We start from the raw sequence: 15,276 nt of genomic DNA on the forward strand, positions 1-15,276 counted from the left end.
GAGAGAGAGAGAGAGAGAGAGGAGAGAGAGAGAGAGAGAGAGAGAGAGAGAGAGAGAGAGAGAGAGAGAGAGAGAGAGAGAGAGAGTGGAGGAGAGAGAGAGAGAGAGAGGAGGAGAGAGAGAGAGAGAGAGAGAGAGAGAGAGAGAGAGAGAGTGAGAGAGAGAGAGAGCGAGAGAGGAGAGAGAGAGAGAGAGAGAGAGAGAGAGAGAAGAGAGAGAGAGAGAGAGAGAAAGAGAGGAGAGAGAGAGAGGAGAGAGAGAGAGAGAGAGAGAGAGAGAGAGAGAGAGAGAGAGAGAGAGAGAGAGAGAGAGAGAGAGAGAGAGAGAGAGAGAGAGAGAGAGAGAGAGGAGAGAGAGAGAGAGAGAGAGAGAGAGAGAGTGTGTGTGTGTGTGTGTGTGTGTGTGTGTGTGTGTGTGTGTGTGTGTGTGTGTGTGTGTGTGTGTGTGTGTGTGTGTGTGTGTGTGTGTGCTTTCAACATAGAGAGAGCGAGAGCGAGAGAGAGAAAGAAAGAGAGAGGGAGAGAGAGAAGGTAGACTAATATCCCATCCATGTTCCCGTCCGTTCCTTTGCCTTCCCACCCTTGAAAGCAACTTGCTGGATGACTCACATCTTGTGCCCCTCGTAGCCTATGCCCCCCAGGGGCCTCTCCCACTCCCACTCCCTTCACGCACCAAACTCCTTGAATCTCCACCTTCACCATCTTCGCGAAGCAGAAACTGGGGGGAGGAAAACTGTATCCACTTCCCGTGGCCGGCCGGGGCCTCGGCTCTGTTTACCCACGAGTTCCTGACGTCACACCAGGTCATCGGTGACGTCATATCGTCGAGGCGACCCGACCCGAACCGACGCCACTTCAAGAAGAGTGTCGTCGGTGTGTCTCGCTGGGGAAATTGAATTGTTTCCATGCGAGTCCCTTCTCCCCCTTAATTTGGATCCCTTCCCACTGCACTTCGGGTGACGTCACGCTTTTCCAGTGATAAACCATATCTATATTCAATCTCTCTCTCTCTGGGTTAGGTTATGTTAGTGCATCGGCCTCAAAGTTAGGTTCAAAGCTGGGTACGCCATCTATGTTGGGAGATGGGACCCGTTGGGGAAGAATTCTACTCTTGCTCAAAGGATCCGTCATCCATTCAATGCACACATTTCCAGGCGACGCTCTCCCCTTTCATCTTACCCAATTATCCAGTCAGTTAGCCTTGCAGGCATCATCCGGTGAAGCGCCCTACCTTTCATTTACAAAGGCAAACCTTTGCTATTTGGGACACCACTCTATCTTCCCTTCCCTTCCCTCCCTCTCCCCTTCCTTCCTTCTTTCTTTCCCTCCTTCCTTCCAACCTTCCTACCTCCTTCGTACCTTCCTTTCCCCCTCTCTCCTTTCTACCTTCCTTCCTTTATACTTTCCTTCTTTCCCTCTTTCTTCTTAACTCAACCGGCAGGAATTTTCCCCCACAATGTTCCCGTAGTTTAATCTTGGCAAGTGCGCTCTCCTTCTCCTCCTCTACCTCCCCCCACCACTTTACATCTTTATTTTCCTCTTCATTCTTTCTTCCGTTTTTTTCTTTTCTTTCTCTTTCTTCGCACTGTGGGTCTCTGTGCTTTATTGCGGTCACCAGCTGAGATGTATCACCACCTCTCGTAAGGCGAGAGAGAGAGAGAGAGAGAGAGAGAGAGAGAGAGAGAGAGAGAGAGAGAGAGAGAGAGAGAGAGAGAGAGAGAGAGAGAGAGAGAGAGAGAGAGAGAGGGGGGGATCAATGTTCCCCCCCTCGAAATCCCACCCCCATTGTTTCACTCAGGTTACACTACATTTTCCCTCGACTCAAGGGTCCTGCACCCTCACTGCCACCAAGCGACAACAACAACAACAACGGAACTGCCACAACCCGATACCACTGGCCGTGCCACCTCTCATGTTCTCCCTCGCCAAAGATCGTTAGCAAAGCCCCCAACCCCCAAATGCCATTAATTAATTAACTAATTACATCACCCCAACACTGACCATCAGCTGGTTGACATGTCCAGCAAATTTTGTTTTGGGATACCGCCAGGCAATTCGATTGAAGCTCCCACTTCGTTCCTAATCTGACCTTTATCCCCATCAATAAATTAACAATATTAATCGGAGTCCATTGCTGAGCAAAGGCCTCTCCCAATCTCTCTCAAGAGTCGAAGGACGGTGTCAACCTAGGTCACTCCTGCAAACCTGTTCCCTTGTTACTTCTTCAAGGCCCCACACCGCCGTACATATACAGCGCTCTCAGGGCTCGCCTTAGTTGAAGTCTTAGGGTCTAAAAGCGTCTGTAATGACCGCACCATGTAAGTCGTGAGATCCAGCGAACGTTTTCATTTTTTCCCCTTGAAAATCCCTTAATTTCCGCTATTCTTACCATCTTCAGGAAACTTGCTGAAGAGTTTCGGTGTGCACTTTCCAAAAGCTCTACAGCCAAAATCGAAATTGCCTCTTGGTTGGTCAAATCCTCACTGTGTCTTATGGTCAAGTCAGTGTTTATTCGAAAATCTCGCAATAATTATCTATGCTTTCTCCATCTCTCCATCGACATGACCCTTAACTGGTTAAAGTCCTGGGGGTCTTTAATCAGCGTCTGCTCTTCTGTTCTTTTGTCCTTGGGCCTTCGATCCGTCCGCGTTGTGTGTGTGTCGCAACAAAAGCTGTCACGAGTGAGTCTCAAACTCGAAGTCATCAGACCTTCGAAGTCCACGGCTAAACAAAGAAGGATGAGGAGTCTACGCCAGGTGGCGCTGAATAGCTGCGGCTAAAGCCGTTAATTATGCCCTATTATGAGCTTAAAGGACTGTTGGGGCAAGTGTTGTGTAGTTGCGGCAGATATCAGCCACTTCTGGGAATCGGAGGAATATGGGATTCGAACCCACAACGAAGCGAATACGAGAGCAGCACGCTTCCAATGAAGGTTAAATGTGGAAAAGTGTGCATTTTCATTTTCAAATTTTCTTTTCTTTATGTGACTACATGTGTTTATCCAGAAGTAATATTCCAAAGGTAATTCAAATGTCTTGCTCTGAAAGACCAACCCACCTTTGTCACCTTTATCAAAACAATAATTATATATATAATATATATCTGCTGCAGATATATATATATATATATATATATATATATATATATATATATATATATATATATATATATATATGCAGCAGTTCCAACCACTCCCACTATACCAGAGCCGCCACCACTACGGACTATCCCTTCTCCTCACACCCAACTTCCCCTCCCACTTCTCTCTCTCTCTCTCTCTCTCCCCTCACACCCAACTTCCCCTCCCACTTCTCTCTCTCTCTCTCTCTCTCTAACACACGCCTCATCCTCGTCTTCCACTAGCGGGGCACTCCCCCCTCCACGCCCCCAGCCCCACACAGGCCGGGCCGACGAGATGACTCACCGACGAAGGCGGCGGAGACGGCGGAGGAGGCAGTGGCGGCGGCGGCGGAGCGGTCGGCTTGCCCCGTGCAAGCGCATGCACGGCTCCCATGGGAGGAAGTGGTACGCGGTTCTCCTCTTCTAGCTCGTCTTCTTCTTTCTCCCCTTCCCTTTCCTATTCCTCCCTCTTTATCATCACTTCCTGTCTTCCCACCTTTCTCCTTGGCCGTCTTTATCTCACCATACTTCTTCCTTTTTTTCTTTCTTTTCTTTTATTTCTTTCTACTGAACTTGTTTATCAGACCGTGTCTGTCACTTGGGCCTTTCCTCTTTCAATATCACCTTCGTCGCCGCAAGGGCGATTGCCACTCAATAAAATAGTCTGGCGGCAACATACCACCTGGTATGAATAGGGTTCATCGAGATGGTATATACACCCTTCGCTCCTGTACGATTCCCAGTGACATGAATAAAATAGCTGAACGGCAGGAGGATTACAAGAACGGTGACATCCGGTATAGGTCTTCATTCTCATCCTACTTCATCCACTTTACTTCGCATCCTGCTGAAACAGTGCCAGACCTGGCACCAGGAACCACTTGGACAGCCTGCCGCCGCCGCTGCCGTCAGAGGTGGAGGAGGTGGTATGAAGTGGAAGGTAGTCCTTTTGCGCTTAAAGCTGACTATTGTAGCTCTGCACTACCCTGGACCGGAGTTCCAAATAACCTCCTTCACAAAGGGCCAAGGGTCATCCAGATAAACTCTACTACTAGACAAAAGCCTCCCTTAACCACTTCTACGAGTCACACGGCTGAGAACACCTCTGCCACGCCACTCCTGCGAACTTCTCTATCTCGTCCCTTCACTGGTTTCCCTGTACCCGTGGTGACCAGTCAGTGACACACTCGCTCCATTTGCTATCCTCCTCTCCTCTTTCTTGCTCAGGACGTCTCCAGTTAACTAGATATTTCTATAAGTTTGCCAATGGCTTATGGAAAGGAGGGGGGAAGGCCTGGGAGTGAAATAGGGCACCTATCGAAATCCCTATCCCGGCTGAATAAAATCAGCTGCGATAGCAAAAATGAACAAATAAATAGGTAAACAATTAAAATTAATAGAATAAAGATAGAACAAAAATAATACTAAATAAAATAAAAGTATTTTTATTAATAGAAACACCAGATCTTTCACCCAGTGCTCGGAAATCCACACTAGGAAATCCACTGCCTAAGCATCCAAGCGGGTAATCCGCTTACGAGTGAGAGAGAGAGAGAGAGAGAGAGAGAGAGAGAGAGAGAGAGAGAGAGAGAGAGAGAGAGAGGGGGGGGGGCTCCCCCGATTATTTTAAGTTTCGTTCTGGCTAGCAACCGGCGATTTTATTCAGCTGAGGAAGTACAATGAACCGCAGATGGATGGACGTGCCAAGCTGATAAAACGAATATATGAAACAGATGAATGGAAAATGAAACACTAAGAGAATCAGCTACTATGACATCAATCTGAGATTTCAACCGCGATACACTGTTACGTTAAATCAAAAGGAAAGAGTTAATTGCAGTTTTGAATTAAACCCAAAATGAACCCGATTCGAGGCGGAGTCTGGTGCTAAATATTGACATTCCAGTCTCTCTCGCACAAGGATTGAAACGAATGGAGAGAAAAAAATATGAAAGGCAGATTTTCAAGACTGGAACCATACATGTATGTTTATGCACGTATGCATATGTATGGATGTATGTATTATATATATATATATATATATATATATATATATATATATATATATATATATATATATATATATATAACGATGAGTAAGTGAATAAACAAATTATATGAAAACAATAAAATAAATGGAAATGACACTATAAATAATAATACTAATACCTAATAATAATGATAATAATAATAATTATAGGATCAACACTTATTCATAGTAATAATAATAACAATTACGTCAACAATAACATCCACACATGAGACCAGGGCCAGGTCCATTTTTTCCGTGCACACGCTTGACACGGCCACCCGCCAGAGCCCTATCAAAACAAAACCTCCACACATGTCCGACTGGATAAGCAGATTAACCCTTACCTGATGACTGTCGCCAGGCGATTTTATTCGTCTCCATGGCAACCCCGTGGTAGTCAAGGGAAAACAAATACAAAGTGCAATATTCTGATCTGGTCACACGTTTTGAGTTTTAAGTAAATTCAAATGTTGTGCATATATCTACTTCACTCACTCACTCACACACACACAAGTCTGAAAAGCATCGCAGTACTGGAACCCGGCACCCCAGCTCTGGTGGACAAGGGGTTGTGTGTGTGTGTCTGTATTTACCTAGTTGTTAAGGGAAGGGAGCTATGTTCGTGGTGACCCGTCTTTGTATCTTTAAGCATCAATTTTTTTCTTAAAATCTTGAATATTATTGGCACACACACTGTGTGTGTGTGTGTGTGTGTGTGTGTGTGTGTGTGTGTGTGTGTGTGTGTGTGTGTGTGTGATCACAACATTACCCATAAATCAAGTCATATTTGAGCTCTGAGCTCCCATCCGGGAGGGTAAATGGCGTCAGTCACGAGTCCAACACGTGGTCCGAGCCCATGGTGAGTCACACAAACCAATCCACCTTTAACCCCATTCTCACCTGGAGATTACAACACAAGGGATGCCAACACTGGAGCTCTTAATTGTTTGCCTGGGCGTGGGAGGTTGAGAGAAAGAGAAAGAGAGAGAGAGAGAGAGAAAGAGAATGAGACAGAAAGAGAAAGAGGAAAAAAGACAGAGATAGGAGAGATAGGAGAGAAAGAAAGAGAAAAGTGGAAACAGGTGAGACGGGAGTTGTGCAAGAGTTGTGGCTGAGGATGAAAGTGGCGATGGTGTGGTGGTTCAAAATGGAAGTAGTGTGGGTGGAACAACGATGCCTCTGCATGCGAGAGGCGAAGAGGAGGAGGCGAAGAAGTTGTGAAAAAAATAATAAGATTGCCTTACCATAAATATATACATATACAGACATGTACCGTATATACAATCGTGCCTACACGATTACTCTCCCCTCTATCAACTACTGTGATATTTTTTATTTAGTTTGAGCAATATGGCATAACCCTACTATTCCCACTGCATCCCCCCCTCTCTCTCACACACACACACCTACGCTGTCAACTCCGCAACAACCAAAAAGCCGTCGACCTAAACGTCTGAACGTGTTTGAAGAGCCAAGAGAAAGTAACAATGGCCAAAACCACATCATAAAAGGTCGTGAACAAGGTGGGTTATGAAACCAGTGTTGGGAACCCGTAGTATTTAACTAAATAAAATTTCGTTCCTTTATATAATGACGAACCTTATGAATCTGGTTCTGGCACCATACAATTCCATTCACTTGGATCTCAGTCCTTAAACTTTGTGGCGAACGTGATGGAGACTTAAGCCGAGTATGCAGAATACGATGATAGGCTTGAAACAACAACGAAAGTCTAACTGTATTGCTGACTGGAAGCAATGCAACAGAAAGTGTGGCTTTTGAGGGGGTGTATTAAAAATAAATAAATAAAATAAAATAATAATAATAGTCAGTTTACTTAATTAACAGTGATACAGATACACTAAACATATACAATTTGTGTTCATTTCAGTACTAGTCTAATTAGAGAAAATAATGGGGATGAGGATGCTAGGAGCCGGTGTCCGCAGAATGATAATGTATGCCGCGACCGCGAGGGGCCGGGGGCCATATCAGTGATAATAAGGTCGAAGGTTGTGTTTGTTTGTTTGTGTGTGTGTGCATGTGTAAAGCCTTGAGTCTCTTAATTGATCGGTCCATCATCCGTCTATCGCTTGAGGCCCACAGGAGGCCGCACCGCCCTGGCAGCTTTTAGGCCTCAAACCAATAATCCATCTTCGATCTTCCGTGAGCTAAATCAGGTCCGGCAGGTAAAATCTGGGGTGTGGGTCAGTAAGCTATTTAAGTCGTGGCATCAGTTTCAGCTCCATCTTTTCACTTTTCTACACCATTATTGCTATCACCACATCATAATCATTATCATCTTCCGTGCCGGGTCTCACTTTTTTCTTTTCTTTTTTATTCTGGCTGCCACTACCCTTTCTTATTCATCTCTGTGGCACCTGTTATTCATTCCTTGCATACCCGGTACCACTATCTATTCTGTCTGTTACCAGGCTCCGTAATGCAATGCCACTTCGGTCGTGAAGGGATCAAAGCAACTGTTTTCATTATTACTTTTATTGAAGCTGTCGTTGTTATTACTGTCATCAACATTATAGAAAAAAAAATGGTCTGTTGCTGTATCACTCCTCACTGTATCAAACAATTCAGGCACCACTTTGCTCCGGGAGGGTAAGCTGATTCAAGGAGTAACAAGGGACGGGTCTCGCTCGCTTCCGGTCACTGCAGGCCTTCAATAGCATTTAACGCTTGGTTCTAATGGCATAGGTAGGGTAACGAAAAACCGGCGGGCGTTTGCCGTAGATTGTGTATGTATATATATATATATATATATATATATATATATATATATATATTGGTTTAAGTCACTGTAACTTTGTTACGGGTTAGCTGGGTTCGAATCCTCGGCTCGTCCACGTTTCAATTTCCAACGGATGCCTCCATCGAGCGATTCTTCAGTCTCGACTGCGATGGCATGGAATTTAAAGTGATTTGTGGTTGGAAAAAAAAAATATATATATAACCCAATCTGTGCAGGATAACATTTTCCCTTTCATTATGGAAGTTACCAGGTTACTTTATTAATTTTCATGTCAGAAAATGCGAGAAAGAGCGAGGTTGGCTAAATGTGCAGCAGCAAAGGAATCTACATTAGACATCATGACATTCATGAGACGAAAAAAACACATTTTCAGGGGCAAGACAAAGGCCAAGCCAGAAGACGCAAGCACACTGCATTACGGAGGATTTAAATTTGTTAGAAGAGAAAATACATCATGAAAACAAGACGTGGCCGATGCCTGGGACTTGTAGGTGGAGTTTGGTACTCAGTAGGCTACGTGGAGCTTAATTATAGCAAGGGCTAGCATGAAGAATATGAAAGCATTTCAGTGTCTCTCATGACTACAGAGGAAAAAACTATACATATGTATAGGTGTTTTATAAAGTACATTACCATATCCGGTTTTTCGTATCTACACAACAAGCGGCTGGCATGAACGAGTTGAATGGGTTAACATTGAAAGACCGAGTCTGGTATCTGGAGGTGGACATCAATGTCTATGTGGGTAGACTGATAAATGCTCGAATACAGTCTTAGTGTCTCCCTTTAAAGACTTCATTACGGTTCACACCAAGCAATCCTCTTCAGTAAAACAGGAAAATTAAGGCTGAATTCGGCGAGGAGGAGGTCCTATATTTAATGGCTACAGGAAGGAAACCTCCCACACCCACCACATCTCTCTTCCGCGCGACATCCCCAAGAGGCAATACATGTCTCTGGTTACGGCGCCAAGGCTCTAAGAGGAGGTTCAAGTAAAGTAAAAAATTATTTGGAGTCCACTACTGAACCAAGGCCTCTCTCAATCTCATCCACGCATCGTGCAACTGTGCCAACCTCTACCGTGCCACTTCCGCAAATTCAACCTCTTTCTATCTCATATATTTACTTTCTGAAGGCCTCTCTCTTCCAAGCTTACCATATCCTGACACTCCAGTCAGTAACACGCTCGATCCAGTATCCTCTTTTCTGGTAACTTCTCCGTCTCCGACACCATTTCAACTTCTGTTCCCTTGTTGCCTCTACGTTATCTTTCATTCCAGTGTTCCCAGCTCTTCCAATCCCTCAGTGTTCTTTACTGCACTCGGGGAAGACGCGGGAGACGGAACCAGGCGGGATGGATTTATACAAACAAGACACGATGGAATCAATAAGGGAGGGCGAAACCACAGCAAACAACTCTCGCTCGGGACTCGACCCACGGCCTCTGGGCCAGGGAGAGACGGGAGACTTCAAACACTATCGGGGAATGAAGAGGAGGAATGGGGTTAGAGAAATTTTTGGAGGAATGGGGTAGGGGGGAGAAGAGGAGGAAGGGAGGTGGGAGAAGAGGAGGAGGGGTAGGGGGAAGAGGAAGAGGAAAGTGGGGGAAGAGGAAGGTGGGGAAGAGGAGGAAGGGGGTAAGGGGAAGAGGAGGAATGGAGGTGGGGAAGAGGAGGTGGGGAAAAGAGGAGGAGGAAAGGGGCAGAGGAAAGAAGAGGAAGAGGAAGAGGAGGAGGAGGAGGAGGAAGAGGAGGAGGAGCTAGAGGAGGAGGAGCTTTGCAACCATGAAGAGACATCCCTTATTTGGTAACCTTGAAATTTGGGGCGCAAGGTAACGGAGGACTCTCCTGAAGGGAGTGGTACTGGTAATGGTAATGACCACGGTAATGAATATAAGAATGGTAATGGTTATAGCACTGGCATAGCAGTGAATGGTGCTAGCAGAAAATTTGAATGTGCGTGGAGCGTGCGTGCGTGCGTGCATACGTGTGTGTGTGAGAGAGGTAAACATGCCCTGGCTCCCGCTAGGCGATTTTATTCACCCGAAGGAAACCCCTGGATACCATAGCTTGCCACTTAACAGTGCCCCTGATGACTAACAAGAGGTGTGGCGAGCAACGCATTCACATCTTATTTCTACTTGACGACAAACTATTTTTCCCACTCGCATATCTAATGGTTTTTCGCTGTTTGGAGTCTTTCGCCTTCCTTCCCCGAGTCTGCTCCCGGTTTTTTTTTTTTTTTTATACTCGTCTTCACATTTCTTTTACTCTTTCGTGTTTCCTTCCATACCTCTTATACGTGTTATTTCCTCTCTCTCTCTCTCTCTCTCTCTTTAACAAACATACATACATACACACACACACACCGCTACAGCGGTCCGAGTTCGAATCCTGCCCAGGGCTGAAATAATTTCAGTATCGCTGTGCTGGAAACCATTACTCCAACTCCTGTGGGCGGGGAGTTGGGTGTGTGTGTGTGTGTGCGTGGAAGGTCACAGCATTACCCATAGATCGGTCATATATGATCTCTTCTGGGAGGGAAATAGCTGTCGATCACGAGCCCAATATGTGATCCAAAATCATGGTGAATTACACACACACTCACGCACACACGAGGAATCCAAATCCATAAAACCTCTGCGGCAGATAAACATAGGCAGTTCCCCGCAGGTATGAATTAGCAAACGAAGCGTTGCGCGTGGTGAACTCTGAACACAAAGAATCAATCTCATAAATTACTCTTAGTCAGAGCTGAACTATGAAAAGAGGACCGAATATTAAATGAATCCTGCAAACTCGAACTACGTACCCATGCACACACGCGCGCACACGCACACGCACACGCACACACACACACACACACACACACACACACGAGTCCAACACGTCATCCAAGACCATGGTACGCTCGAGGGTGCAGTGGTACCAATCCCAACCGCTAAATCAGCAGTATGAGCTCAACATTACTGCACTGCGACCAGGCACAGGAATTGCATATGTGTATTCACCTCGGATCTGCTGCAGCCTCTTTTCGAGACAGCCAGACACCACCCTACGGCAGTGAGCTCAGAGCTCATTATTAGCAGATCTCTGGGTAGGTCTGAGACCACTCACAGTCCACACACCGGGAATGCAAGGTCACAACTCCTTGACTAACGTCCCGTACCTACTCGCTGCTAGGTGAACAGGGGCTACACGTGAAAGGAGACAAACCCAACTTGTCTCCGCCCGGCCGGGGAATCGAACCCCGGTGTGTGTGTGTGTGTGTGTGTGTGTGTGTGTGTGTGTGTGTGTGTGTGTGTGTGTGTGTGTGTGTGTAAAGTCACAATGTTACCCATTATTCGGGTCATAACACCTGATCCAAGACAGTGGTGAATCACACACACGATGGCGCGGTGGTAGAGTTCCCGGCTGCCACTACGGCGGCCCGGGTTCAAATCCCGCCCAGGGCTCAAATAATTTCAGTATCGCTGCGCTGCGAGTCGTTACTCCAACTCTCGTGGGCGGGGGGTTGGGGTGTGTGAGCGTGTAAGGTCACAGCATTACCCATACATCAGTCATATATGAGCTCTGAGCTCTCTTCTGGGAGGGAAATAGTTGTCGATCACGAGTCCAATACGTGGTCCAAGACCATGGTGGTGAGTCACACACATGCACACACATTAACGTTCACAAACTTTTGGGGAGCGCGGGTGGCCTGACACACTTGGCACTTTGACCCTCCGGCATACTTGGCACTGTTGTCCCTTAATACCTGGGATTCGCGCACCTGGTCCACTTGGCGCAAGTACACCAACATAATGTACACATTGTGCACATGCCTAATTAAACGGCACCCCTGGCATTTGCATCACACGACTCTTACAGAACAAGCCAAAGCTGATTAATGAGCAATTGGTCCTACAAAGTATTTTTTTCTTACTTGGCGAAAATGCACATACCTACCATCTTACATCCTTAACCACTGACTGATGGACCATAATTATGTCCTCAAATAACATCACAGCATTGCAGCTGTACAATCATTTGCAATGCTATGAAGTTATCTGGACACACTTTGGTCAACCAATCACGACGTTAGGCGATCCAGTGTATTTCCAGGAAGAAAGGAAGGAAGGAAGGAAGGAAGGAAGGAAGAGAGAGAGAGAGAAAGTTGCTTCCACTGCCCCATGGGTTCCAAAACTATGTGGCACAAACCTCACGTCCTTGGCACAGGCGTCATTCCCATGACACGTATTCATAACCGTCTCATATCTGGCACTGACCTCACACGCCGCCCGTGGAATCGGTGCCCTTGGCAAACATTATAAGTATTTGTTTACATAATTGGCACACTTGGCACTCGCCTTGGCACTCTCGCGCCCTAAGTAATCAGGGCACCACCTAGCGTACGAAACAATATGACACAGACCGATGAAGTACACCTACGTTAGTAATAACACGAAGGTGTCTAAATTCACCGTTCATTCTCTACGTAGTCGAGTAATGTGGCCTCACTTGTTAGCGACCTCACCTGCAGCCTTGATATGAGGCAACCCGGGTGACCAGTTTTAGCACAATTATGCTACATTTAAAATATTTTCCTTGAAGTAATAATAGACCAATAAATTATATATATATATATATTATATATATATATATGTATATATATATATATATATATATATATATACACACACATGTATACAACAGAAACTGAGCATATTAAAAGGAACACAATATTTAACATTATTTTTGCCAATCCAGCATCATTTCAACGGCTGTCTAGCATATTTGCTCTTGAAAAATCTGGTCACCCTGTAGGCAACAGCCTCAACAACCTTCCCCATACAGACACTCCTGTAACTTTGTTCTGGTTGACGCCAGATGATCTTATTCGGTTTCTGAAACTCTTTCGCTGCGGTGACTCACCCTAGACTTCATCCTGGCGAACGACAGACAGTCATAATCGGCTTGAGTGACACCAAATCATAGGTTGGGGGGGGGGTTCCCAAGAAATAATGAAGGGATAAATAAAAGATACATAAATGAATAATAGCTGTGCATGCAAACACACGCGCGCGCGCACACACACATTTTATATATATATATATATATATATATATATATATATATATATATATATATATATATATATATCACAGGTGAGAAATGTAGTAACACATTTGTAAATCACAACTAACACCACCCCCAGGTATGATTTGGTTAAGATACGTTGATGATATTTTCACTCTTTGGGATGAGAGTTGGAGTCCCTTTGATATTTTTCTAGATAAACTTAATAATTTAACAACCAACATCAAGTTCAAAGTGGAATGGGAAAAAGATGACAAAATCCCCTTTTTAGACATCTTAATCATGAAGAATGGGAATAAGCTTGCTTTTACTGTTTTTAGAAAGAACACTCATTCAGGTAGTTACCTCCATTTCTTCAGTCATCACCCAGATCACATTAAAAGGAGTGTAGCTTCGGGACTTTTTCTCCGAGCCTTTAGGATTTGAAGCCCCCAATTTTTAGAACACGAATTAACTTCTATCAAGTCCCAATTAACAAAATTAGCCTACCCTCATTGGTTTCTGGATAAAGCCCTTAGTCAAGCCAGAGCAAGTTTTTTCAAACACCCTTCCACTAAGTCAAAGAAAGAGAGACAAAATCCCCTAGTCATCCCCCTCTCAGAGTCCATCAGTCAATTGTCCAAGTTTCTTCCCAAAGAGAAAGTAAATTTAATTCATAACTACCCTAATACTATTAATAAAAATGTTGTTAATGTTCACCAGAGGTTGAAGGAAGAACATATCCCAGGTGTTTACTCCCTTCCATGTAAAGATTGTAACCTTTCATACATTGGCCAGACGGGGAGAGACCTACCGACAAGATTAAATGAACACAAAAGGTCGATTAGATATGGCCAAATAAATTCAGCAGTGTTTCAACACGTTAATAAATTTAATCACCGGATGGACTGGGAGAAATCTGATCTCATTTATAAATCAGGGTGTGGGTTCAGAAGGAAAATGGTGGAATCAACATTAATTGATTATCTGCCCACGATGAATATTTCCAAGGGGCAATGGACCCCAGACATCATTTCAGGACTATTCATCACCAAAAATATTGTCAACAAGCTTCCTCCCCCTCCCCCTGACCCGACCTCGTGTCAGCCTCAGGTCAACTAGGGTTGGGGCAGTGATGTTCTTTATTTTCTCATGTTCCCTTTCTTTTGGAAGAGGTTGCTACTTAAGATAGCCTCCTCCCTGCCACTTTGTACTACTGAAGAGGATTGCAGGTAGCAATCGAAATATATAGTTCCGCTTACGCAACTTTTTCTTTCGTCCGACTGTGGTGTTAGTTGTGATATATATATATATATACATATCTATATCTATATATATATATATATACACACACACACACACACATACATAAACAGATCCCTACACACACATACCAGCATTTCCTGTGTACCGTTATACAACTGGTACTCACGTGCCCCCGACCCTGGCACACCCGGCATCCATCACACATATCCGGGTACTCCTGGGACACACCAGCAACGTACCTGAAAGAAAAAGGAAAAACACATTAATCGAGAATCCAGGCGCGGCACACGAGGGGGGCGGGGCGGGCCGGGGGATGACGTGGGTAAAGGCAGGTGAGAGGCACAAGGTCACGGAGTGAGGTGGTAAGGATGGACGGGTGGAGGAGGAGGAGGACGAGGAGGACGAGGAGGAAGAAAGGGCAATGGATATGATACAGGGGTGGGAGAAGGGAGAGAGGGAAGGGAGAGAGGGGTGGGAGAAGGGAGAGAGGGAAGGGAGAGAGGGGTGGGAGAAGGAAGGAGGTGGGAGAAGGAAGGAGGTGGGAGAAGGAAGGAGGTGGGAGAAGGAAGGAGGTGGGAGAAGGAAGGAGGTGGGAGAAGGAAGGAGGTGGGAGAAGGGAGAGAGGGGTGGGAGAAGGGAGAGGGGTAGGAGAAGGGAGAGGGGTAGGAGAAGGGAGAAGGGTGGGAGAAGGGAGAGGGTGGGAGAAGGGAGAAGGATGGGAGAAAGGAGAGAGGGGTGGGAGAAGGGAGAGAGGGGTAGGAGAAGTGACAGAGGGGTAGAAGGGAGAGAGAAAGGACAGAGAGAATGGAGAGATAAAAGGGAAGGGGATAGGAAAAAGGACGAGTAGGAAAAGGGAGGCGGGAGAGAAGGAAATGAGAGAAGAGAGAAGGGCAATAGAAGGGAGACAGATCGGAGAATGGAGGGAGGGAGGGAGGGAGGGGAGAAGGGAGAAAGTGAAAGAAGGGACAGAAAGAGAGGGACGAAGGGACAGTGAAGGAAAAGGAAGAGGGAAAGGTGGGAAGTGACAAGGGTAGAAGG

General features: G+C 45.6%; 1 protein-coding gene across 10 annotated transcripts in view; it reads right to left on the bottom strand.

Annotated features, from left to right (window-relative positions):
• Window positions 1-15,276, bottom strand: part of chb (CLIP-associating protein) — a 689,317-nt gene that overhangs the window by 530,845 nt on the left and 143,196 nt on the right. The window contains exon 1 of one of the 10 annotated variants that reach the window (XM_076191886.1): window positions 14,367-14,447. The exons of the other annotated variants lie outside the window; for them this stretch is intronic. Within the exon in view, the coding sequence (XP_076048001.1) occupies window positions 14,367-14,432 (66 nt within the window). The 5' untranslated portion in view covers window positions 14,433-14,447. Of the gene's footprint in view, window positions 1-14,366; window positions 14,448-15,276 lie in introns of those variants that run through there. 10 annotated transcript variants of the gene reach the window in all.

This window comes from Oratosquilla oratoria, chromosome 10 (genome assembly GCF_046742065.1).
Source record: "Oratosquilla oratoria isolate Oo_2021 chromosome 10, ASM4674206v1, whole genome shotgun sequence".
NCBI lineage: Eukaryota > Metazoa > Arthropoda > Malacostraca > Stomatopoda > Squillidae > Oratosquilla > Oratosquilla oratoria.